Source organism: Coregonus lavaretus, assembly GCF_964263955.1.
Source record: "Coregonus lavaretus genome assembly, chromosome: 13".
Lineage (NCBI taxonomy): Eukaryota > Metazoa > Chordata > Actinopteri > Salmoniformes > Salmonidae > Coregonus > Coregonus lavaretus.
This window is the reverse complement of record NC_140000.1, coordinates 49,319,090-49,347,061: the sequence shown is the minus strand read 5'-3', so window position 1 is coordinate 49,347,061 and position 27,972 is coordinate 49,319,090. Positions and strand designations below refer to the sequence as shown.

General features: G+C 43.0%; 1 protein-coding gene across 1 annotated transcript; it reads left to right on the top strand.

Annotated features, from left to right (window-relative positions):
• The first annotated feature begins 163 nt into the window (after positions 1 to 163).
• On the top strand, positions 164 to 25,965 carry LOC311140255 (anoctamin-6-like). The gene is made up of 20 exons (XM_084175219.1): positions 164 to 510; positions 5,877 to 5,947; positions 6,513 to 6,641; positions 10,356 to 10,421; positions 11,049 to 11,336; positions 12,251 to 12,364; positions 12,497 to 12,612; positions 12,790 to 12,924; positions 13,176 to 13,281; positions 13,615 to 13,675; positions 13,885 to 14,030; positions 14,195 to 14,272; positions 14,418 to 14,643; positions 15,067 to 15,236; positions 15,588 to 15,685; positions 21,152 to 21,282; positions 23,746 to 23,951; positions 24,184 to 24,389; positions 24,475 to 24,580; positions 24,727 to 25,965. Exons 1-20 carry the CDS (start codon positions 441 to 443, stop codon positions 24,940 to 24,942), a joined length of 2,739 nt encoding a protein of 912 aa, XP_084031345.1. The 5' UTR covers positions 164 to 440; the 3' UTR covers positions 24,943 to 25,965.
• Positions 25,966 to 27,972: the final 2,007 nt, after the last annotated feature.

Here is a 27,972-nt window from a genome sequence, read left to right as displayed (position 1 = left end):
CATTAACTGCATATGGAAATTGGAAAACGACAACTACACTACCGGCCTAACGAATGCTATTCAGACAGTTTATGTGGGCGTAACAAAACTGCCAAATCGCTCATAAACTAGACTAGTGGGAGGTAACCGGTCTGTCTAGAGAGACTACTCAAAAACCCTCCTCCTAAAGTACCCATAGTCCGTATAGGACTACCCCACCCATTCTTTCAAATGAGAACTTGTTCTTAAAAGCATGCAGCGTTTTTTTCCGTTTGAAGCAATGTTGACAAATAAAGTGGGAACTTTTGGAACACATGCAGCTCATTGGCAGTAATCTACATGATGCGATAATTCCCGCTGTAACATTTTCCAGACAACTCTCCACTTTTAACCATTGATGACTTGTGATATGTGACAGATGTATTAAAATTAGTGAGGGTGGGGACAACGACATTCTTGAAATGGATTATGTGTCCGAAACAGAATTGGAAGGCGACACGGAGATAGAGATGCGAATGATAGAGGACGTCGGTAAGTTCACGGGGATTTCATTATCTTTCGCAATACCAGAGAATTTCTCGCAAGAGAAAAGTGCGGAAGAATGTAGGCTTCCTTTGTAGCCTTTTGTTTCCACCTATCATGAACCATATGCTACGCTACACTATTCAAAATGTCATTGTATGTGCAAAAAATGTTTCTTTCACAAATGTTATTCTGTTGTGCACCTTATATATTTTCTCTTTTGAAATTTAATACATAAAAAAAGTATGCAAAAACAATACTGACTTTTGGCACCACCATTGCCCTCTGTAATGAGAGGGTTCTGCTCTACCCTACACTATACATTATCATAAACTTCATGTCTATAATACTGTAGTGAATTAGAGGGTATTCTAACTGGGAATCAAACCCAGTCTCTGCGACTGGTCAATCCTTCCTTCGGAAAGTAAGCTCCAATGTTTCCAAATCTCTTTCAAGTCCCTTATGCACAGGCACACCTTTGATGGTCTCAGTGTTTACCATGAAGGATGCCCCATCCCATTTCTGAAACCAGTGCAGCGAATTTTGGGAGTGTCTCGGGACTCAAGGTTGTCAGGCTAACGCCTTAGCCATTACACCAAGAGGTCCGACTTATTTGAATAAGTCGCTAGTTGTTGTACTAAGGTCACTGGAATACATAAGTATTCCTTGATCACACTGGAGGACATAGGAATAGATAGACATAGGCCTAACAACTGCGCTGATTACATTCACAGATGCAATATTTCAGTCATAGCCTATGGCTGACTGCACAGATTGCCCCTACCCCTGTCTAAATTCACAAGAAATGAACCTATTATTGGCCCAATGTAGACTCCCACTCTCCTACACTGTATCAAATATCAGGGATCTTCGATCTTTGGGATCTTCGGGCAGGTTGTTCATTACTAGATAATTACTTGATAATAATTGTAGTTTCAGGTTATATATGCACTGAGGGAAGGGCCTGAAAAAAATCAACATCCATTTAATGTGTTTTAAACTCTCTCCATTTAACAAGTAGTACACAGTGTTGTAAGAGATCTTCAGTTTCTTGGCAATTTCTCGCATGGAATAGCCTTCCATTTCTCAGAACAAGAATAGACTGACGAGTTTCAGAAGAAAGTTATTTGTTTCTGGCCATTTTGAGCCTGTGATCGAACCCACAATTGCTGATGCTCCAGATACTCAACTAGTCTCAAGAAGGCCAGTTTTATTGCTTCTTTAATCAGCACAACAGTTTTCAGCTGTGCTAACATAATTGCAAAAGGGTTTTCTAATGATCAATTAGCCTTTTAAAATGATAAACTTGCATTAGCAAACACAACGTGCCATTGGAACACAGGACTGATGGTTGCTGATAATGGGCCTCTGTACGCCTATGTATATATTCCATAAAAAATCAGCTGTTTCCAGCTACAATAGCCATTTACAACATTAACAATGTCTACACTGTATTTCTGATCAATTCTATGATATTTTAAAGGGCATTTCTAAGTGACCCCAAACTTTGGAACGGTAGTGTACCCCAACCAGAAGCCATGGATTACAGGCAACATCTGCACTGAGCTAAAGGGTAGAGCTTTCAAGGAGCGGGACTCTAACCCAGACGCTTATAAGAAATCCCGCTATGCCCTCAGACGAACCATCAAATAGGCAAAGCGTCAATACAGGACTAAGATTGAATTGTACTACACCGGCTCTGATGCTTGTCGGATGTGGCAGGGCTAGCAAACTATTACGGACTACAAAGGGAAGCACAGCCGCGAGCTGCCCAGTGACACGAGCCTACCAGACGAGCTAATTTACTTCTATGCTCGCTTCGAGGCAAGCAACACTGAAGCGTGCATGAGAGCATCAGCTGTTCCGGACGACTGTGTGATCACGCTCTCCGTAGCCGATGTGAGTAAGACCTTTAAACAGGTCAACATTCACAATGCCGCAGGGCCAAACAGATTACCAGGACGTGTACTCCGAGCATGCGCTGACCAACTGGCAAGTGTCTTCACTGACATTTTCAACATGTCCCTGACTGAGTCTGTTAATACCAACATGTTTCAAGCAGACCACCATAGTCCCTGTGCCCAAGAACACTAAGGTAACCTGCCTAAATGACTTCCGACCCGTAGCACTCACATCTGTAGACATTAAGTGCTTTGAAAGGCTGGTCATGGCTCACACCAACACCATTATCCCAGAAACCCTTGACCCACTCCAATTTGCATACCGCCCCAACAGATCCACAGATTATGCAATCTCTATTGCACTCCACACTGCCCTTTCCCACCTGGACAAAAGGAACACCTATGTGAGAATGCTATTCATTGACTACAGCTCAGCGTTCAACACCATAGTGCCTTCAAAGCTCATCACTAAGCGAAGGACCCTGGGAATAAACACCTCCCTCTGCAACTGGATCCTGGTCTTCCTGATGGGCCGCCCCCAGGTGGTAAGGGTAGGTAACAACACATCTGCCACACTGATCCTCAACACGGTGGCCCCTCAGGGGTGCTTGCTCAGTCCCCTCCTGTACTTCCTGTTCACCCATGACTGCATGGCCAAGCACAACTCCAACACCATCATTAAGTTTTCCGACGACATAACAGTGTTAGGCCTGATCACCGACAATGATGAGACAGCCTATAGGGAGGAGGTCAGAGACCTGGCAGTGTGGTGCCAGGATAACAACCTCTCTCTCAACGTGATCAAGACAAAGGAGATTATTGTGGACTACAGGAAAAGGAGGACCGAGTACGCCTCCATTCTCATCGACGGGGCTGTAGTGGAGCAGGTTGAGAGCTTCAAGTTCCTTGGTGTCCACATCATCAACAAACTATCATGGTCCAAACACACCAAGACAGTCATGAAGAGGGCACGACAAAGCCTATTCCCCCTCAGGAGACTGAAAAGATTTGGCATGGGTCCTCAGATCCTCAAAAAGTTCTACAGCTGCACCATCGAGAGCATCCTGACTGGTTGCATCCCCGCCTGGTATGGCAACTGCTCGGCCTCTGACCGCAAGGCACTACAGAGGGTAGTGCGTACGGCCCAGCACATCACTGGGGCCAAGCTTCCTGCCATCCAGGACCTCTATACCAGGCAGTGTCAGAGGAAGGCCCTAAAAATGACCAAAGACTCCAGCCACCCTAGTCATAGACTGTTCTCTCTGCTACTGCACGGCAAGCAGTATCGGATTGCCAAGTCTAGGTCCAAAAGGCTTCTTAACAGCTTCTACCCCCAAGCCATAAGACTCCTGAACAGCTAATCAAATGGCTACCCGGACTATTTGCATTGCCCCCCCCCCCCCCCACACTCTCTGTTTATTATCTATGCATAGTCACTTTACCTCTACCTACATGTACATATTACCTCAATTACCTCGACTAAACTGTGCCCCCGCACGTTGACTCTGTACCGGTACCCCCTGTACAGTGGGGAGAACAAGTATTTGATACACTGCCGATTTTGCAGGTTTACAAAGCATGTAGAGGTCTGTCATTTTTATCATAGGTACACTTCAACTGTGAGAGACGGAATCTAAAACAAAAATCCAGAAAATCACATTGATTGATTTTTAAGTAATTAATTTGCATTTTATTGCATGACATAAGTATTTGATAAATCAGAAAAGCAGAACTTAATATTTGGTACAGAAACCTTTGTTTGCAATTACAGAGATCATACGTTTCCTGTAGGTCTTGACCAGGCTTGCACACACTGCAGCAGGGATTTTGGCCCACTCCTCCATACATACCTTCTCCAGATCCTTCAGGTTTCAGGGCTGTCGCTGGGCAATAGGGACTTTCAGCTCCCTCCAAAGATTTTCTATTGGGTTCAGGTCTGGAGACTGGCTAGGCCACTCCAGGACCTTGAGATACTTCTTACGGAGCCACTCCTTAGTTGCCCTGGCTGTGTGTTTCGGGTCGTTGTCATGCTGGAATACCCAGCCACGACCCATCTTCAATGCTCTTACTGAGGGAAGGAGGTTGTTGGCCAAGATCTCGCGATACATGGCCCCATCCATCCTCCCCTCAATACGGTGCAGTCATCCTGTCCCCTTTGCAGAAAAGCATCCCCAAAGAATGATGTTTCCACCTCCATGCTTCATGGTTGGGATGGTGTTCTTGGGGTTGTACTCATCCTTCTTCTTCCTCCAAACACGGCGAGTGGAGTTTAGACCAAAAAGCTCTATTTTTGTCTCATCAGACCACATGACCTTCTCCCATTCCTCCTCTGGATCATCCAGATGGTCATTGGCAAACTTCAGACGGGCCTGTACATGCGCTGGCTTGAGCAGGGGGAACTTGCGTGCGCTGCAGGATTTTAATCCATGACGGCGTAGTGTGTTACTAATGGTTTTCTTTGAGACTGTGGTCCCAGCTCTCTTCAGGCCATTGACCAGGTCCTGCCGTGTAGTTCTGGGCTGATCCCTCACCTTCCTCATGATCATTGATGCCCCACGAGGTGAGATCTTGCATGGAGCCCCAGACCGAGGGTGATTGACCGTCATCTTGAACTTCTTCAATTTTCTAATAATTGCGCCAACAGTTGTTGCCTTCTCACCAAGCTGCTTGCCTATTGTCCTGTAGCCCATCCCAGCCTTGTGCAGGTCTACAATTTTACCCCTGATGTCCTTACACAGCTCTCTGGTCTTGGCCATTGTGGAGAGGTTGGAGTCTGTATGATTGAGTGTGTGGACAGGTGTCTTTTATACAGGTAACGAGTTCAAACAGGTGCAGTTAATACAGGTAATGAGTGGAGAACAGGAGGGCTTCTTAAAGAAAAACTAACAGGTCTGTGAGAGCCGGAATTCTTACTGGTTGGTAGGTGATCAAATACTTATGTTATGCAATAAAATGCGAATTAATTACTTAAAAATCATACAATGTGATTTTCCGTCTCTCACAGTTGAAGTGTACCTATGATAAAAATTACAGACATCTACATGCTTTGTAAGTAGGAAAACCTGCAAAATCGGCAGTGTATCAAATACTTGTTCTCCCCAGTAGCCTCGCTACTGTTATTTTACTGCTGCTCTTTAATTATTTGTTATTTTTGTTTTGTTTAATTTTTTTACTTATCTATTTTTTACTTCAGTTTATTTTAGTAAATAGTTTCTTGACACATATTTTTCTTAAAACTGCATTGTTGCTTAAGGGCTTGTAAGTAAGCATTTCACTGTAAGGTCTACCTACACCTGTTGTATCTGGAGCATGTGGCAAATAAAAATTTATTTGATTTTATGTGTATCTGCTGGGCCTTGTCAGAGTCTTACAAAAGATGGTGGTTAAGAAGACTCAAATCTCTCTATCAAGTTTAAGATCTTGTCATGCATGTCTCTAATGGCTTTAATGCATTTGAATTTTTTTTTTTTGCAGTTTATTCTCAGGAGTTTTTGCCAACCTATGAGACTATACCAGAGGGGGCATCAGTGCCCAAAGTGGAAAAGGTGAGTCCCAACCCTTTTAAAATGCATAATATTTATGCATTATGAAAATGATTAGTACTCATAGCTTTAATAGTAGTTGTAGTATTAGTTTGAGCTGCCAAGAATACCTTTACAATTAATACCATATTTGTAAGTCGCTCTGGATAAGAGCGTCTTCTAAATGCAAAAAATGTAAATGTATAACATGGCTTGTTCTTGCATTTATTTCACCAAGAGGGACACTGATTGATTCGCTATTGTATTTTCATATGCAGAAAATGTACGAATCAATGTGTCAAATATCTGTAATTACAAGAGAGGTCTATGTTTGGTCCTAATCCAAATGTGGACTGTTATTGTTCATGGAACAAAAAAGGGTGTGTCACTTTCGTTGTAGACTCTTCCCTCCCTCTCTCTAAGTTTGATGTCAGTTGAGAAAGACGTTGTCTAGTTGGGTCTCGTACAAGCACAGTGAGGCTGTCTGTCGGTCCCTCTCTCGTTAAAGGACATGTATAATATCATGGAAGAAGAGTTTGAGTTTGAGACTGTGGAGCTACCAGATATCGCCTGTTGTTTTTGCCCACAGGCTGAGTTCAATGGCAAATCTGACTCTCTGTTCTTCAATGATGGGGTTAGACGGATCGACTTTGTCTTAGTCTATGAAGATGAGGACATGAAGGAGATTGACAAAAATCAAACGTTCCAGAAACGGAAAGTAAGTGCATTTCTGGTGGCAGATTGTGAGTCTAAGAGTCCTTATTCACTTTCAACATGGTCAGCAGGTTTCTGTCTGACAGAAGTTAAAAACAGTATTCCTACTGTGCTGTGAAAAAGCATGTTTGAAATTAAATGCAGTTGAGTTTCACACTGTAAGCATAGTTTTGAGGAATATGTGAAGCCAAATGTGCTTTCTTATAGCTTAAGAGGAGTACTGTATTATCTATGAAACAAGTTACTAAAGCCACATTCCGTCAAAGATGTAACTTGTAGGAATCAGTGTTATGTTCCGTCATAGAAGTTGGTGTTGTATTATGCCAGGACCTAAGGCATTCACACAACGCTTTCTCATTGTACACCCGGAATATTGACTCTGAATATTTGTAAAGGGAGTTTTCCTTAGCTTCAGTCACAGTGTGTCAGATCTAAGGTATCCCTATGATTAATATGAGTAAAATCCCTGTCCTACCACGTTGCTGTGAGGAGATGATGTTGAAGGAGTCAGGCGCAGGAGGGTAAATCACAGAATAACAGGCTTTAATCCGCAAAATACAGGGTTACGCAGAAATGCGTCAAACACACTCCAGGGCACAAAACAGGTGCACTGGAAGATACAAGGCACATGGGAAAATACTATCGTCGAACAAAATACACGAGCTCCACCGAGCTTCACAATAAATAATCACCCACAAGGACAAGGGGGCAGAGGGAACACTTATACACAGACTAATTAGGGGCTTAGAACCAGGTGTGTGTGATAACGAGACAAGACAATTGGGATGATGATTGGTGGCGGCAGTGGTTAGTACTCCGGTGACGACGAACGCCGAAGCCTGCCCGAACAAGGAGGGGAGGGAGGCAGCCTCGGCCGAAGCGCAGGAACCTACCCACATCCTGATTTACTCGTTTCTTATCCCCATTTGACTCGGGGTGGAACCCAGAAGTCAGGCTGACCGAGACCCCAGACGTTCCATGAACGCCTTCCAAACCTTGGACGTGAACTGGGGACCTCGGTTGGACACGAAATCCTCTGGCACCCCGTAGTTCCGGAAGACGTGAGTAAACAGGGCCTCCGCAGTCTGCAGGGCTGTGGGGAGACCGGGCAGAGGAAGGAGGCGGCAGGACTTGGAGAAGCGGTCCACAACGACCAGGATGGTGGTGTTACCTTGGGAGAGGGGAAGATCAGTCAGAAAATCAATACTAAGATGAGACCATGGTCGTTGTGGAACTGGTAATGGTTGTAGCTTACCCGTTGGGAGGTGCCTTACTCTGGGCACACACCGAGCAGGAGGAGACGTACACCCTCACGTCCTTAGCCAAGGTAGGCCACCATTACTTTCCGCTCAAGCAGCTCACTGTACGGCCGATGCCTGGGTGACCAGAGGAGGGTGACGTGTGTGCCCAGAAGATCAGACGATCACAGATAAGAGCAGGCATGTACCGCAGCCCAGCTGGACACTGCGGTGGAGATGGATCTGTGCGTAATGCCTGCTCTATATCCGCGTCCATACTACCGGTGCCACAATGCAGGAGGCCGGGAGTATGGGGGTGTTGTCTCTGGGCCTCTCCTCTGTGTCATACAGCCGGGAAAGTGCGTCTGCCTTCACGTTCTTCGTACCAGGAATCACCAACGTCGTAGTTCTGCTCCGCCGGGCTGAGCTTCTTAGAGAAGAAGGCACAGGGGCGGAGATTGGGTGGCGTACCCGAGCGTTGGGACAGGACAGCTCTTATCCCAACCTCGGACACATACACCTCCACTACGAACGGTAGTGATGAATCGGGGTGGGCCAGTACTGGTGCTGAGGTGAACAGACCCCGCAGTTTTCTGAAAGCCAGGTCAGCCTCAGCAGACCAGCGGAGCCGGGACGGCCCACCCTTCAACAGGGAGGTAATGGAAACTGCAACCTTGCCAAAGCCCCGGATAAACCTCTGATAGTAGTTGGCAAAGCCAAGGAAGCGCTGCAACTCCTTAACCGTGGTTGGAGTCTGCCAATTACGCACAGCTGAAATGCGATCTCCCTCCATCTCCACACCTGAGGTGGAAATGCGGTATCCAAGGAAGGAGACGGACTGCTGGAAAAACATTCACTTCTCTGCCTTAGCATAAAGGTCATTCTCCAACAGTCGGGCCAGCACCTTGCGAACCAGGGACACATGCTCGGCGCGCGTAGCGGAATACACCAGGATGTCATCGATGTGGACCACTACACCGCGACCAAGCATGTCCCGAAACACTTAGTTCACAAAGGACTGGAAAACTGAGGGAGCATTCATCAAACCATAGGGCATCACCAGGTATTCATAATGCCCCGTGGTTGTGCTGAATGCTGTCTTCCACTCATCTCCCTCTCGGATACACAGGTTGTACGCACTCCTGAGATCTAATTTGGTGAAGAAGCGCGCCCCATGCATTGATTCAAATACTGAAGGAATGAGGGGAAGAAGATAACTAAGTCTTATCGTCTCCCTGTTCAGTGGTCGATAAGATACAAGGCACATGGGAAAATACTCCCGTCGAACAAAATACACGAGCTCCACCGAGCTTCACTAACCTTCACAATAAACAATCACCCACAAGGACAAGGGGGCAGAGGGAACACTTATACACGGACTAATTAGGGGATTAGAACCAGGTGTGTGTGATAACGAGACAAAACAATTGTGATGATGATTGGGGCGGCAGTGGTTAGTACTCCGGTGATGACGAACGCTGAAGCCTGCCCGAACAAGGAGTGGAGGCAGCCTCGGCCGGAGTCGTGACAGTTGCACAATATCCATCACAACAAGGTGACAGAAATGTAACACACTAACATACACTATATACTATCCTTACAAATGTCAAAATATAATTATTCAAATGTCAGATTCTGGCACATCATATTAAAAAAAAAAAAAAAAAATGTTTTTGTCATTTAGCAGATGCTCTTATCCAGAGCGACTTACAGTTAGTGAGTGCATACATTTTCATACTGGCCCCCCGTGGGAAACAAACCCACAACCCTGGCGTTGCAAGCGCCATGCTCTACCAACTGAGCTACAGGGGATAATGGCTGAAATAATAAGTAAATGCACCTTTGATAGAGGTAGCATCTGTGATTCACCAACAATATGTTGAAATATTGTTTTACAATGAGTGGTTTGGGAGCAGGGAGCATTGAAAGCAGCAGGAGAGGGAAAATAAGTTAAAATTCCACTTCCCTAGAAACTGACCCTTTAGTCATTCCCAACCCAGTTATATCTACTGTATTTACAATTCTTTACAAGTGTTGTGGATGCACTAAACAGAAGCATACAGACGGACATAGTAGAAATGTATTTTGATTGACCAATGAGCTGCCTGCACTGCACTTTGTGCATGCAATTTTTATTTATTTGACGTGGTTTTATCAGAAGGAGTCTTGTATCGTACACACAATTACCATATAGATGTAGTCAGTTTCATATATGGTTGAAATCCGTCAGTGCATTGCTATCCATTGAGGGGAAATCAGTCAATGTAATGTCAATATAATGACACTTTTCATTCATTATTTATTATACACAACCACAGTTAAGATGGGATAATAATGTATTAGATATGGCATTTTTAAAGCGCTTTTCATTACAAAAGTAATAAGACAAACAGATTGGACATGATCCAATAGGGAATCAGAAGGGGTAGTGTTACAAGCACAGGATCCATTGATTTAACATCCTGTGTTCTCTTCCCTAGCAACGCAGAGAGTACTTTGAGGCCAGCTTGATGAAGATGGGGATGGAACTAGAGGCTGCCAGATCTGTGAGTGGCCACATAATACAAGGACTGACTTGATGTATTTACTTTGCTGTTAGCTTGCAGAGTGAGGTCTAGTGTGCAGATCTTCAGGGAGGATTGGGTGGAAACAATATTTAGTATCTTACATTAGTTTGGTCTTAGATGGTAGAGAAACACTTAATATTTGTTTTTGTTACATAGTTTTATTATCATGCTGCTTATTTACGTGACCTTGTGGAGCTTGTTTTTGGCTGCATTTTAGATGGCAGACACAGTTGTTTTACAAAGACATCCTTTTAAACAACCAGCTATTTCCTCAGGAAGGGTTGAGATTGAATTGCAGTGGAAAACTATGGCACCAATTCCATTATTTGAGTCTAGTTTCCCAATTATTGGCAAACTTTGGTGGTATTTAATGGAACAGGATCAATGAGTTAACATTGATAAACACAGAGCCAACTTCTGATTTTGTAGATAATAAAGCATTGCATTAGATTAATGTGATGTTTTAGTACTTATGTGGAGGATGTAATTTGTGATCATGGCAGTCTTCTTAATTGCCCCTTAGGGGATTACTGAAGTTGTAATACATTTAGTTGAAATTAAAAAGGCTGCCTTATCTTGTTGTTTTATCTTTGTCATTCCGACAAGGTGGTGGATGAGAAGCTGTTGTTCGTCAAGGTGCACATGCCCTGGGACGTGCTGTGTACCTACGCCGAGGTCCTCCACATCAAGCTGCCCATTCAGCCCAATGACCTGTCCACCACGTCCTCGCCCTTCAACTTCCTCAGCTGCATCACCAAACACTTCTACCCCAGCGAGGACCTCATAGCCAAGGAGACGGAGTACTTCACCGCCCCGTTCGAGAAGGACAGGCTGGAGTACTTCTACGTGAAGGACCGGGACCTCTTCTTCACGCCGTCCATGAGGAGTAGAATGGCAAGTGCACTGCTTTCTTAACCTCATCATGGGACATAAACCCTAAATTCAGAGAGGTCAAAGATGCAGCGGCACACTAGATTTTGATAGAGATTAAAAATAAAGGACTAAAAATAAGTCAAATTTAGCAGACGCTCTTATACAGAGCGACTTACAGTTAGTGAGTGCATACATTTTCATATTGGCCCCCTGTGGGAAACGAACCCACAACACTTGCATTGCAAGCGCCATGCTCTACCAACTGAGCTACAGGGGACTTCATTGACTTCATTGACTATTCTTATGGTAGTTTAAGCATCTCAGGTTTCTGATGCTGCTAAATGGTATTGGAAGATATTTTGTCTGTAGACCACTGTTGTGGAAATTCTTACACAGGGACACTCAAAGTCAATCTTATATGAATCACTCTTTATTGTCAGCAAGCTGGAAAGGTCACAGTCAAACTTAGATGCAGAAAGTAACGATCTGTCAGGAGCTCTAACGGGGCAGTCCCGTTAGTTTCCTTATATACTGACAAGTTATATTTGCATGGTTTAGCTTATTCATCATTCATAATTGATGTTCTCTTCATTCATGTGACAACCAATACTGGGTCATGCATGTGACAGACCAATACCTCACGAGGCTTCTTCTCTGAGACCTTGAAACTGAGATATCCCTTTCTCTATACAATCTGCCAAATTGCAGATATTGATAGTGAGGATTCGTTCAATCAGTCACTTGCATGAACACAGAAATTGGTTTGTAGAAAAGCACAAACAGTACACAGAAATTGGTTATTAGAAAAGCACAAACATAAAACATTCCATCACACCACTTAGATTGGTTATCAATGTACCTATACTTAAACCATAGTGTTAACACTATTTTCTTAACACTTGAATGATAACAGAATGGTTGGTCTTCCTCCTCAGGCCTACTACATCCTCAGCCGAGCCCCCTATGAGGTACGAGGGAACATCAAGAAGTTTGGTGTCACCAAGCTGCTCGATGGAGGGGTGTACAAGGCTGCTTATCCCCTGCATGATGTGAGTGGGGGTAAAGAGTGGGGTGGCACTAGTAACTGACAACATAGTACATTAAACACCAATCGATCTGTGAAAACACTGAGGGGTGTTTTTATGAACTTTTTTGTTTTGTTGTCTGTGAACTTACTGTAGTGCAGATTCAACGTCAGGTCGAAAGAAGATGAGTGCCCCAATGAGAGATACCTCCTGTATAACGAGTGGGCTCACCCTAAAAGTTTCTATAAGATGCAGCCACTTGATCTCATAAGGTAATTCATGCTTTAATCTACTCTGACAAAAATGCACATTGCATGCACATCGCTGCTTTAGTGTAAGAGAGGTGTTGAGAGTTATTCTTACAAACAGAATGTGCTTAAAGGCCTAATCATTGTAATTATGGTAAATAAGGGATGGAAATAATAATATTTTCTTTCATTTTCTCACAGAAAATATTATGGGGAGAAGATTGGCATTTACTTTGCTTGGCTGGGCTTCTATACAGCCATGCTAGCCCTCGCTGCCATTGTTGGACTTGGCTGTTTCATTTATGGGTACACGACTCAAGAAACAAGCACCTGGAGGTATGTTTAAAACTCAAAGAAAGTACTTCAGAAACCCACAACACCATAGAAATATATGACAAGTTGCTAAATCTAGTGTACTGTATATCAAATGAAGATCAATTAGTGCAGGATAGGACACGTAAAGTTAAGTTTGCTTGATGTTCCTTCCATGCTGTACCCTGACACTCTAACTGTGTGAAAACCCAATGATTAACAACTTTGTTGCATTTTGTTGTTTGACCCATCTGCTCTGTTCATTTATTGGACAGCAAAGAGGTGTGCGACCCTTTGATTGGAGGAAATATTGTGATGTGTCCGCAGTGTGACAAGGAGTGCACATACTGGAGGCTTAACAGCACCTGTGAATCCTCTAAAGTAAGTAATACTTTAGGGTTCACTAATTCTGATCCATGGCAGTACAGGTTTTTACTCCAGCCCATCACTAAACAATTCTCATTCACTCACATGGTCAATTCAGAGTGATTATGATTATGAAAGTGACTTATATGGATAGTGAGTCCTTTAAAATTCTATTTGCCAATGCTTGTTATGTCAGACCATTTTCTCAGACTCCTTGGCCAATGAGACATGCTACAAGTCATATTAAACCTTTTTGAACAGGGTTTGTTTCCGTATATATTTACAAAGAGTCATGGAAGGAGAGGAAAATGATGTGAAAAGTAGTTCATGTGACCTTGTCTTCCTCAGAAACTGTGCATATTTGATAACTATGGGACGCTGGTGTTTGCTGTCTTTATGGCCATTTGGGGTGAGTCATTTCATTAATTAAACTTACCATATTTATAAATGTAGAGGTTTTAGAAACTGTATTATTTGAGTGTGTTGTTTTGTCTATCTTAACTTATTAGCAATTAGATGTTGCATGATAATGATATAAGAGTTTTCCTCAGCACATGGTACAGTCTGGGACCAGGCAAGTAAAATAAAGCTTTACTCTTGTTCCGATCCTGGTTCTAGTGACCGTGTTCTTGGAGTTCTGGAAGCGCTACCAGGCAGAGCTGGAGTATGATTGGGACACCGTGGAGTTCCTGGAGCAGGAGGAGCAACCTCGTCCCGAGTATGAGGCCAAGTGTAACCACAAGAGAATCAACCCTGTCACACGGGTAAGGGAGATGCGTTCGTCACACAGTCGCTATGGTGATTCCATAGCGTCAGCCTCAGGAGGCTAGAAGAACACTCCACATCCGATGATGTTATATAGTTGTTTTAAAAGGACAGTATTACCTGTATCATTACTTCATTGTAAAACATGTTGTTCTTCATTTAGGTAAAAGAGAACGTGCCTTATACAGCCTGTGGACGGTGTATAAGAGTGTCCTTAGGAATCGGGACCGTCTTATTCTGGGTAAAAACCTTTGGACTTCTCTACTGTTATCTTGTTCTGAATAGGCCAATTCACATGCACTCCAACAGCAACATTTGTTTTCTATATCCCTAACCTATGTTTCAAGTCTGACCCCTCCAATTCTTGTGTTTGTGCTTGTGTTCAGATTGTGTTGATCCTGGCGTCAGTGGTGGCCATAATCGTATACCGACTGGCAGTGTTCTTCTCATTTTCGACAAGCCTCCAGTCTGACCTAAAGGAGCTAGAACCGTTTAAGGAGTATGTGACCGCACAAATGGCCACCTCTGTCACTGCTTCCATCATCAGCTTCGTGGTCATAATGGTGCTCAACATCCTGTATGAGAAGGTTGCTATCTGGATCACCGACTTCGGTGAGATGCCCCAGTGTCAAACAACAGGAAATATGTGGTTTGCTATACGGAACTATGATGTTTCTCAAAGGGCAAATATTCAATCAAACGTTCCTTAGCAAGGTTTATACAGTATCTTTGCTTATTGTAAAAACAAAAGTATCTTCCTGTGAAGGGAGTCGGTCTTATATTTTTAACAGTGCCCCAAACATTCTGCAATTATACCATGGTATGAGTAAATATTGCATGCCAATAGGTCTAAGTAATCCAAATATATGTATCCCAACATATTTATACTGTAGGAAATTCACACCACCACAATAGCCCTTAGCTGATGTCCTTATTCAGAGCCACTTGCAGAATCTGGACAGAGCAAAAGCCTGATTTAAGCCTGATGTTTTTTTGACGAGATTGAGAAGATGTCTTACTTGTGTTATTTTAAAGAGCTACCAAGGACCAAGACGGATTATGAGAACAGTCTAACTCTGAAGATGTTCCTGTTCCAGTTTGTCAACTACTACTCCTCCTGCTTCTACATTGCCTTTGCCAAAGGGAAAGTGGTTGGTTACCCTGGGCAGCCTGTTTACCTGCTGGGCAAGTACAGGAACGAGGAGGTACTTACGTCTATCAGTTGATTGAAAGATCAGTTGATTGAAAGATCAGTTGATTGGAGGCTCAGTTGATTGGAGCTTGGTGATTGGTGCAGAACATGTGATAACACAGCATGACAGTGTTTTGCTTTTCCCCTTTGCTTGTGTTCTAACTACTATGTTGCCAAATGATTAGATGTTGCATTCTGTGGCATTTGTGTTTGACTAAAAGAGACCTTCATATTTCAAATGAATGAACCTAAATGAGGACATCTTCCACTAAATACAAGTTGTTTGAATGGAGGTGCTTTTTCATGTAATACTACAAGATGGCCGACATTGGTTGATACAGTGTTTGTGTCTTATCTTTACCAGTGTGATCCAGGAGGATGCCTGATTGAGTTGACAACCCAGCTCACTGTCATCATGGGCGGTAAAGCCATCTGGAATAACATTCAGGAGGTGTTGCTGCCGTAAGTTTTTGGTTCAATGGAAGAACATAAAATGGCCAACCACATCAGCTCTCTAGGAGCCCAGCAACTGTAAAGTTTTCCAGTTACATTGGATCAGGGTTGGTTCAATGGTTTATTCCATCCCAACTCAAAATGGAATTCCCCCTTATCTTCAAGTGTATCTGTATCAAGACATCATTATTATCTGATTCAGAGAGCAATCATAAAGGTGTCTTGTTGTAGGCACTAACGGAGACTAACTCTGCCATGGCTCATTGACCAAAGCCTATGGGGAAATTAATGGGGGTTTTGTTGGGTTTTTTGATAAATGCCGGAAACACAGGCTTAGGAGGTCTTATACATTTTGTTAATATAGAGATAATCTTAATCAGTTAACGTCACTTTTTGTGAATTTTAAAGCATATCCGTAATCAAAACAAGCACATACAGCAGATAAGGGTTTCATAATTCACAAAGGTCATGTTAACTGACTGATATTGTTGGTGCTGTCATCTTCAGGACAGGAATACCGGTTTACTTAACGGAGGAATGAACACACATGTTCATCGTTGATGTTTTAACCAGAACGGGGGAATGCCCTTTCTTTATTTTCGCACATGCGCAGTTGTACATCTCTCATAGGGCATGACTGTACCAGTGTAAGAACACAATTTAATAACATAGTAGTCTATATGTTAACACCCCCACTTGCTCTTATACTGTACAAGTCGTATTCAACCTAACTATCAACACATTTAGCTTACAGTTATACATCTCACAAATGTCAGTTAATATTCCAAACATATAACCCAAGAATTTTTCATTTTAGTCAAAACATCTGCAACCATGTCTGCCGTTGGACAATATTCAATACTTATTTTACCATCACTGAGTGCAGATCGAATGAAATGATATCTGATGTCGACATGTTTACATCTCTGACGACATACTGGGTTCTTTGACAGAGCAATTGCACCTTGGTTATCTTCAAAGATTGTTACTGGTGCATATTGGCACTCACTATCCATCTCGCCCAATAACTGTACAAGGTACAAACTTTTTTGTGTAGTAGCAGCCAGTGTACTCTGCTTCACATGTAGATAAAGCTACTGTTGGCTGCTTCTTAGACCTCCATGAAATAACAGGTCCACATTTAGTTAAACTAAAACAATACCCTGTTATGCTTCGTCTGTCACTTTGATCTGCTGCCCAATCAGCATCACTATATGCTACAAGGTTGAGTTTTTCCACCCCCTTTTTGTAACACAACTCCTGATTCATTGTCCCCTTCAAGTACCTCAACACATGTTTAGCTGTTATCCAGTGTTGCTCTTTTGGTTCTGATAGGTATTGTGACAGCTTGCTGACAATCCAACTGATATCCGGCCTTGTACATGTAATCACATATATCAAGCTGCCTATCACTTCACAATACCTTTTTGAATCAATAGGTTCACCATCACCATCAAAGTTTTGTTTTTGTTCACATGGTGTTGACCTTGTTTTACAGTCTGACATACCAAACCTTTCCAGTATCTTGGTTATGTACCTTGTTTGGTTCATCTTTATTTTCCCTTCACTTTGTGTAAAATCAATGCCTAGGAAATGTCCAAGCCTCCCAAGATCTTTCATCTTAAATTTTTCACTTAACATTTCTTTTACACTTGTGAGTGAGTCACTATCACTAGCAGCGATAATTAGATCATCGACCCAAATTATCAAAATGATCCTTTCTGTTGCAGTTTGTTTGTTATAAACACAGTGATCAGCTGGGTTCTGTGTAAAACCATTTTCACTAAGGTGATCATGCAATATTTTGTTCCAGTTCCTTCCTGACTGTTTCAGGCCGTACAGTGACTTGTTCAGTTTGCAGACTAGTTGCTCACCTGTATCTGACCTGACTTCAAAACCCTCTGGTTGCTCCATGTACACGTCACAGTCAATAGGAGCATGTAGATATGCTGTTTTGACATCCATCTGATGTAACTAAGTCATACTGAGCTGCTAGCTGCATCAAACAGCGTACTGATGTCATATTTACAGTTGGAGAAAAAGTATCCTTATAGTCTATTCCTGCCACTTGACTATACCCCTTTGCAACATATCTTGCCTTGTATGTCTCAGTCTCATCTGAATTGTTTTTGACCGCATAGACCCACCTGCCCCCCACTGCATTTTTACCCTCTGGCAGTGTGGTCAATGTGAATGTATCATTTTCCCTAAGGGAATCCATCTCCTCCTTCATAGCAGTAGCCCAAATCTCTGATTTTGGTGAAATCATTGCTTCTTTGAAGGTTTGTGGTGCATTGCACATTACTCTGTAGCAGTAGTCAACACTAGGTGGTATCTGGTCATCACACTTCACTTTACACTCATAGTCTTTTAAGTACTGGGGTTTCTTCCTCGCTCTGTCTGGATAGCGTGGACTCTGACTATCTGAAGTCTCGATTTGCACATCGGAATTTTGATCTGCCATCTTGGCTTTTGGCATGGGGGATTCAAATCTCTCCCCATGAAGATCATCACTCATTTCCAAATCTGTCTGAGTTTGGCGTTCGACTACACCTTTTGTAACGAACTTGACTAATCTGTTTTTAAAACTTTTCCAGTGTCTGGGTAGTAGACTAGGTATGCTGGACTATTTTTATCATACCCGACAAACATACCCTTTTCACATCTTGAGTCCAACTTTTTCTTGTTCTGTCTGTATGCATAGCAAACAGATCCAAATTCTTTCATCTTTGAAAGATCAGGCTTTCTCCCAGTAAACATGTAGTGTGGAGTCTGTCCTATACGCTTATTGTAACACCTATTGCGAATTACTGCAGCAGTCATTACAGCATATGTCCACAAGTTCTTTGGTAGGTTGCTCTCAAGTAGCATGCATCTTGCCATTTCAAACAGTGTTCTCCAATTTCTCTCAGCGGTCCCATTTTGATGGGGTGAGTAAGGGGCTGAAGTTTCATGTCTTATGGCATTCTTACTGAGCAGTGACTGGAACTCTTTGGCTGTGAACTCTGTGCCATTATCTGACCTGACACACTTTATTTTCCCATAAGGGGCCACATCAGCAATAAACTTCTCAGTAGCTTTTACAGTATCACTCTTTGCTTTTAGGAAATACACAAAAACTTCCCCTGAATATTCATCCGTAAATGCTAGAGTATATCTGAACCCATATTTCGCCTCTGGCTCAATAGGGCCAGCCAGATCAGTGTGCACAAGCTCAAGAGCCGCTTTTGCCTTTTCATCAGGCTCCCTGTTTCTGCTCTGAACAAATTTTCCCTGTGTGCAGATTTCACAGTTGAGGGTAGATTTGTCAATCTTACCTGTGATTTTCATTCCCTCTGTCACATTTTCTAACTTTGACACATCCTCAAAATTACAGTGGCCAAGAATTGTGTGCCATGTGTGAATATCATAGCACCCATGACATCCATCATAATTTTCATCACTTACAGTGTTAAGATAGTAAAGTCTATCGTACTCCTCAATGTCAAAAGTGGTACCGTTCTTGTGGATGAGCTTGTTACACCCATGTCGAAAGTTGACTGAAGCTCCGTTGGCTGTCGCTGCTTTAACAGAGAAAATGTCCTGTGGAAACGATGGCACGTACAGCGCCTTCGTCAGCGTTGTTTTCACCCGACGACCCGTGTTGTCTCTCAGGTAAACCTCTGCTGCACCTCTCCTCTCCGCGACACCATTCGTTCTTGTTCCGTCAGCCAGCTCCACGTAATGTTTTTCCGGTTTGAAAGTCTCGTCAAACTCCTTAAACTTCCCGATGTCCGTGACTATATGTGACATTGCTCCCGTATCAACCATCAGCCCTTTCTGTTTCAGTCCACGAACCTGACAGTCACTTATTCTGAATGCAAATGTGTGGCCTTCAGCATCTGTTGCTTGTTTCACATTGTCTCTTCTTTTTCGTCTACAATTTGCGTCAGTGTGAGTGGAGCTCTTGCAAAAACTACACCACTGTCTCCGTTCTCTGGACTCTCCAGTAACGGTACATTACCGGGCCTTGTGCCCTTTCTGGCCACAGTTGAAGCAGGTTATCTCGGTCCCTTTATCTCTTCCTCTTGGCCAGCTAACTTTAATGTTACTTGCCTTCATCACGTTGTCGTCAGTGGAAATGGTGCTAAACTTCTCGGTGCTTTCAAAGCTCCTCAACTTGGTTTTGAACTTGCCAAAAGTTGTCGGCTCGTCACTCTGCGTTAGTTGGATGGCAAACGGCTTAAATGATTCGGGCAAACCTTTCAGAATCATTGCAATCAACAGCCCGTCACTTAAAGTCTCTCCAGCGTTCCTCAGTGCTGTAATAGCCGTCTCAGCACGAACGATATAGTCCGTAACATTTTCGTCAGCGGCTTTCTGAAGAGAAGTTAGCTCAGTGTAGAGGCTAATCACACGTGGCTTCCCTTTACCTGCATAATGTTCCCTCAATATCTTCAACGCTTTTCTCCCATCATCTGTTGCTTCTCTCATTATCAGAGAAAGACTTTTATCATCCAAAACCTATATCAATTCGGTGTAGGCTTCTTCATTTTTCTCTCCGTCTTCTTCATCTTCATCCACGCTCAATATGGCGGCCTTTAGCCCTAGCAAACGCAAGTGCCCCAAAAACGTAGTCTCCCATAACTCGTAGTTTTTTTCATCTCCGTCGAAACATAATCTATTCCATCGGCTTCCATGTTCCCTCCTGGGCCCATAACCTGTTGGTGCTGTCATCTTCAGGACAGGAATACCGGTTTACTTAACGGAGGAATGAACACACATGTTCATCATTGGTGTTTTAACCAGAACGGGGGAATGCCCTTTCTTTATTTTCGCACATGCGCAGTTGTACATCTCTCATAGGGCATGACTGTACCAGTGTAAGAACACAATTTAATAACATATCAGTCTATATGTTAACAGATATTATCTCATAGAACAAAACATATAAGATCTCCTTAGCCTGTGTTTAACCTCAACCTTATTTTCAAAGTTTATCCCAAAACCCCATTCTTTCCCCATTAATTTCCCCCAATAGGAATGGCTGAACAAACCAGAGTTAGAAAATGCTAACTCATTTCTGTTTTTGAGGACTACAAGCTGGCAAGCTCTATTACCTTGTTATTAGCATCATGTCTCCCGAGTGGCGCAGTGGTCTAAGGCACTGAATCGCAGTGCTAGCTGTGCCACTAGAGATCCTGGTTCGAATCCAGGCTCTGCTGTAGCCGGCCGCAACCGGGAGACCAATGGGGCGGCGCACAATTGGCCCAGCGTCGTCCAGGGTAGGGGAGGGAATGGCCGGCAGGGAGGTAGCTCAGTTGGTAGAGCATGGCGTTTGCAACGCCAGGGTTGTGGGTTTGATTCCCATGGGGTATGAAAATTAAAAAAGAATAATGTATGCACTAACTGTAAGTCGCTCTGGATAAGAGCGTCTGCTAAATGACGTAAATGTAAATGTAATGATTCTGCGATTGACATGTTTCTCCTCATCAGGTGGGTGAAGAATTTGATATTCCGCTACTGCACACGTGTTGGGTCTAAAAAGGTGATTCCTCGCTGGGAGCAGGACTACCAGCTGCAGCCCATTGGGAAGCTGGGCCTCTTCTATGAATACCTAGAGATGGGTAAGATATGAAGAATGAGGCGAACTCTCTCCCTGACACCCAAATCAACCCTTAGCCCCTATCCCCGGGCACCTGGGTAGATCTGAGAGGATTGGATAGGTGTGTACACAGTACGGTGGTAGCTTTAGGCGTATGCTTGTGAGTTGAAGCTGATCCCGCTATTACTTTGGGCTCGGTCCAGAAACCACCCCTAGCCCCTATCCCCAAGGCACTTTCTTCAACTAAAAGGGTTGGATGGACATAAGCAATATGGTGCAAATCGCTGCTAGCTAGCCTATCAGCTACTGTCATAGTATCAGGTTCCCCCCTAGCTAGCCTATCAACTACTGTCATAGTATCAGGTTCCCCTCTAGCTAGCCTATCAGCTACTGTCATAGTATCAGGTTCCCCCCTAGCTAGCCTATCGGCTACTATCATAGTATCAGGTACCCCCTAGCTAGCCTATCGGCTACTATCATAGTATCAGGTTCCCCCCTAGCTAGCCTATCAGCTACTGTCATAGTATCAGGTTCCCCGCTAGCTAGCCTATCGGCTACTATCATAGTATCAGGTTCCCCCCTAGCTAGCCTATCGGCTACTATCATAGTATCAGGTACCCCCTAGCTAGCCTATCAACTACTATAATAGTATCATGTTCCCCCCATCTATCCTATCAGCTACTGTCATAGTATCAGGTTCCCCCCTAGCTAGCCTATCGGCTACTATCATAGTATCAGGTACCCCCTAGCTAGCCTATCGGCTACTATCATAGTATCAGGTTCCCCCCTAGCTAGCCTATCAGCTACTGTCATAGTATCAGGTTCCCCGCTAGCTAGCCTATCGGCTACTATAATAGTATCAGGTTCCCCCCATCTATCCTATCAGCTACTGTCATAGTATCAGGTTCCCCCCTAGCTAGCCTATCAGCTACTATCATAGTATCAGGTTCCCCCCTAGCTAGCTTATCAACTACTAACTATCATAGGCTAGCTAGGGGGGAACCTGATACTATGACAGTAGCTGATAGGCTAGCTAAGGGGGGAACCTGATACTATGATAGTAGCTGATAGTATCAGGCCCCCCCCCCTTGCTAGCCTATCAGCTACAGTCATAGTATCAGGTTCCCCCTAGCTCAGCTACTATCAAAGTATCAGGTTCCCCCCTAGCTAGCCTATGATAGTTAGTAGTTGATAGGCTAGCTAGGGGGGAACCTGATACTATGACTGTAGCTGATAGGCTAGCTAGGGGAGAACCTGATGCTATTATAGTAGTTGATTGGCTAGCAAGGGGGGGACCTGATACTATCAGCTACTATCATAGTATCAGGTTCCCCCCTAGCTAGCCTATCAACTACTAACTATCATAGTATCAGGTTCCCCCCTAGCTAGCTTATCAACTACTAACTATCATAGGCTAGCTAGGGGCGAACCTGATACTTTGATAGTAGCTGATAGGCTAGCTAGGGGGAACCTGATACTATGACTGTAGCTGATAGGCTAGCAAGGGGGGGACCTGATACTATCAGCTACTATCATAGTATCAGGTTCCCCCCTAGCTAGCCTATAAGGCTACTATCATAGTAACAGGTTCCCCCTAGCTAGCCTATGAACTACTAACTATCATAGTATCAGGTTCCCAGATCTACACTGAACAAAAATATAAACGCAACATGTTGGTCCCATGTTTCATGAGCTGAAATAAAATATCCCTGAAATCTTCCATAAGCACAAAAAGCTTATTCTCTCAAATTCTGTGCACAAATTTCTTTACATCCCTGCTAATGAGCATTTTGCCTTTGCCAAGATAATCTATCCACCTGACAGGTGTGGCATATCAAGAATCTGATTAAACAGCATGATCATTACACAGGTGCACCTTGTTCTGGGGACAATAAAAGGCCACTCTAAAATGTGCAGTTTTGTCACACAACACAATGCCACAGATGTCTCAAGTTGAGGGAGCGTGCAATTGGCATGATGACTGCAGGAATATCCACCAGAGCTATTGCCAAAGAATTTAATGTTAATTTCTCTACCATAAGCAGCCTCCAACGTTGTTTTAGAGAATTTGGCAGTACGTCCACAAACGCAGACCACGTGTAACCACGCCAGCCCAGGACCTCCACATCTGGCTTCTTCACCTGCGGGATCACCTGAGAGGGGAGAGGGGGGTGCTGAGGATTATTTCTGTAATAAAGCCCTTTTGTGGGGAAAAACTCATTCTGATTGGCTGGGCCTGGCTCCCCGGTGGGTGGGCCTGGCTCCAAAAGGGGTAGGCCTATGCCCTCCCAGGCCCACCCATGGCTGCACCCCTGCCCAGTCATGTGAAATCCATAGATTAGGGCCTAATGAATTTATTTAAATTGACTGATTTCCTTTTATGAACTGTAACTCAGTAAAATCTTTGAAATTGTTGCATGTTGCGTTTATATTTTTGTTCAATGATCAAATTTGGCTTTGTGTCTGCGTGGCTTTTTTCCTACAGTGATCCAGTTTGGTTTTGTGACTCTGTTTGTGGCCTCCTTCCCCTTGGCTCCTGTCCTGGCTCTGGTCAATAACCTCTTTGAGATCCGGGTGGACGCCTGGAAGATCACCACCCAGTTCCGCCGTATGGTGCCAGAGAAGGCCCAAGACATCGGGGCGTGGCAACCCATTCTCCAAGGTGTCGCCATCTTGGCTGTGGCATCAAATGTGAGTGATGGCTCCTCCATTGGATTATGAAGTATTATGGGAGAGAAAATACTATATAGTTTGACACATTTTTGGTTTATTCTCCATTGCATAATCCCATCACTGGATGTCATTCATATAATTTGATTGTTACCATGCTGGTGTAGTGACATTCTTAGATTATAATTAATCTATTATGATGAGCACCAGTTTAATGTGCACTGTCTCCTCCACTTCCTTGTCTCTCTGCCAGGCCATGATCATTGCCTTCACATCAGACATGATCCCACGGTTGGTCTACTACTGGTCTTTCTCTGTGTATCCCTACGGAGACCATTCCAGTCACACCATGCAGGGCTACATCAACAACACGCTCTCCGTGTTCGACATCCAGCACTTCTCCAACGAGAGCCGGCCTTCGCAAACACCTTACTGGTTCAATAACAGCACCACCTGCAGGTAATGTGAATGTATATGAGATGGGTTTCAATTAAATTGTGTTAGACATTGAAATAGTTCATGCAGTCTTTCTGTCATACTTTAGATATCGAGATTTCAGATATCCACCGGGACACCACAGACAATATGAATACAGTATCTACTACTGGCATGTGATCGCTGCCAAGATGGCTTTCATAATAGTTGTAGAGGTGAGTAAAAATGTATACGATACGTTGCTTTGACCTGATTTTTCTTTCTACTGTGTTGTCTAATGCCAGATGGACATTTTCTAGCCTTTCAAGAACTCTTACTAACGTTTTCCCTCCTTCCGACCCTTTTTCCCTTGTCCCCTCAGCACATTGTATACCTGACCAAGTTCGTCCTGTCCTACATGATCCCGGACGTGCCTTACGCAGTGAGGGAACAGATCAAACGAGAGAAGTACTTGAGCCAGGTCATCCTTCACGAGACCAACCTCAAACTGGTGACCAAACGCTTGAAGCCTGTCGCTGATACGATACTTAAACACAATGAGGTCAAAGAGGAGGAGGAGATGGACCTTTACTTTTAATCTCCAAAACTTTGGCAGTCGTCTGAAGAGCGAGACCTGCCCTTGTCAGGACCTACAATATGTACCAATATTATGAGCAGCTAAAGATGTATTCAATACATGCTTTAATAGCTTGAATTAATATGAATTAATATTATTAGTAGCTTAATAGCTTGGTGGGGACTGCGACCAACCAAACCAGCCATGAAGCTCAGCTCTGTTGCTCCGATCTCTGGACCTATTGCATATTTAGCACTTTTATGTCACAGATTTTTACGTGTACACTGTTACATTTAATGTGGCTTGTATTGTTACAATGATGATGTTTTTTTTAGGTCTTAAGACACTTCTGGAGGAACACCACAGTGCCTGGGTGTTCCATGCATGTATACACTATAACATTTAATTTGTCTTGTAATGTTAAAATTAGGATTCAAGGCCATATGTTTGACTGTACGGTAAATATGGAAGATTATGAGGGGTTTGAATGACATGACCACAATACTTTTATTCTTTAAACAAAACATACAGATTTGTATACAATTTGTGGCCTAGACCTATTCAAATGCTTTAGCTAAGGATATGTGACGATAACTTGGTTAAATATGTCAAACATTTGTAATACTTAAGGTGTGCTTGATTTAGTCAGGAATAATTCCAAAAGCTCAAATTGTGTTAACCAGGCAAGCCATCAAGTATGGAAGCCTGTTCCCGCCTCCCCAAAAATAAAATCTGATTATGAGATAGTAAGGTATAATGATGAGATAGTAAGGTATAATGATGAGATAGAAGGTCTGGATCATGGACATTGAATAATCCTGCAGGTCGACCCCTTTTAAAGGGGCAATCTGGGATTCAAACAATAACAAAGCTTCTCCCGCCACAGCTGAGGAATGGGGCAGGAGAAATGTAACCAATCTCAAATACATAGACACAAGGACTGACCATCCATGAGATCAAAATGATAGTTTTAACCATGTATTGAAGCTATACCGTGCTTGTTTCCAATGACATTGTTTACAGACAATACAGTAAGCCAAGCTTATATTTTGGGTTCTGATTGGTTAAGACCGTTGCTCATGAGGAATTTCTAAGTTAGATTCTTCAAGAATCAGTGGCTATACACTGAGTGTAAAAAACATATTTCCATGACGTAGACTGGCCAGGTGAATCCAGGTGAAAGCTTTGATTTCTTATTGATGTCACTTGTTAAACCCACTTCAATCAGTGTAGATGAATGGGAGAAGACAGGTTAAAGAAGGATTTTTAAGCTTTGAGACAATTGAGACATGGATTTTGTATGTGTGCCATTCAGAGGGTGAATGTGCAAGACAAAATATTGAAGGGTCTTTGAACAGGGTATGGTAGGTAGTAGGTTTGAGTGTGTCAAGAACTGCAACACTGCTGGGTTTTTCACACTCTACAGTTTTCCGTGTGTATCAGGAATGGTCCACCACCCAAAGGACATCCAGCCAACTTGACACAACTGTGGGAAGCATTGGAGACATCATGGGCCAGCATCCCTGTGGAATGCTTTGGACACCTTGTAGAGCATGCCCTGACGAATTGAGGCTGTTCTGAGGGAAAAGGGGGTGCTAATGTTTTGTACACTCAGTGTATATTAATTAAATCTGATGTCAACCAGATGTCATCAAACAGGCACCAACTCACATCAACAAAACTCTCCAATACGTTAATATGGAACAATATCACCACAATTTCTCTCTCTCTCTCTCTCTCTCTCTCTCTTTCTCTCTCACACACACACAATGTGTGATTGACTATAGGATATACGTAAGGTTATCCTCGAAAGTTGAGGAGGGCCTGATGCAAAGTGCACATTGGATTCATGTGATACAGATCACCTAAACGTATCTCATAATTATGACTTACTATCTCATAATTATGAATTACTATCTCATAACTCGTAGTCAGATTTTATTTTTTGGGGTCGGAAACTAGCTTCCATACTCATGGGCACATCAAGTATTTAACATTTTTGACATATGTATTCGATTTGAAACATTTTGATACCAATCTATCTCCATAGACTAACCTCTTAAATCAATAACTGGCCCAGCGTCGTCCAGGGTAGGGGAGGGAATGGCCGGCAAGGATGTAGCTCAGTTGGTAGAGCATGGCGTTTGCAACGCCAGGGTTGTGGGTTCGATTCCCACGGGGGGCCAGTTTAAAAAAAAAAGATAATGTAAGTCGCTCTGGATAAGAGCGTCTGCTAAATGGCTAAAATGTAAATGTAATATATGTTGCTGTATTATATTGTGATTTTTTTTACCAAAGGTACTTATATATATAAAAATGTTATATATGATTTACAATACATGTGTGTTACACAAATTTAAGTAAAACAACCCGTTTTTGTTTACGAATTATGAAATATATGAACTAACAATCTGCCCCTGTGTACAACATTTGTCTTTCAAGTATTTTGTCAAGTATATTGTAATTAGTATGTTATGCCAAATAAAATAAAATGATTTGTACTTTATATAGAACTGTGATTATGTTGGTCATCATTTCAAAGTTCAGGCCAGATACAGCTCATCTTCCAAATAAACTGCACATGTTCTTATATTTGAAAACCTGTGTTGTGTCTGCCATTGCCCAGACTGTCTTGTGACTAGTTTGTGACTGATGTTTGTTTGCTTTAGGACTCAAATGTTATCTAGTAAGAAATATTGTATATCATATTGACAAGATAGTAAAGTGATCGCTTTAATAATGGAAATACATGTCCTCAAATATGGAAGGCAGACGGGAGGAGGCAAGATGAGTTGGGACCAGATACGCTGTGAACGACAGGCCATAGAGATACTGTTGAAGTCGGAAGTTTACATACACTGGAGTCATTAAAACTCATTTTTTAACCACTCCACAAAATTCTTCTTAACAAACTATAATTTTTGCAAGTCGGTTAGGACTTCTACTTTGTGCATGACACAAGTAATTGTTCCAACAATTGTTTACTTATAATTCACTGTATCACAATTCCAGTGGGTCAGAAGTTTACAGTTGACTGTGCCTATAAACAGC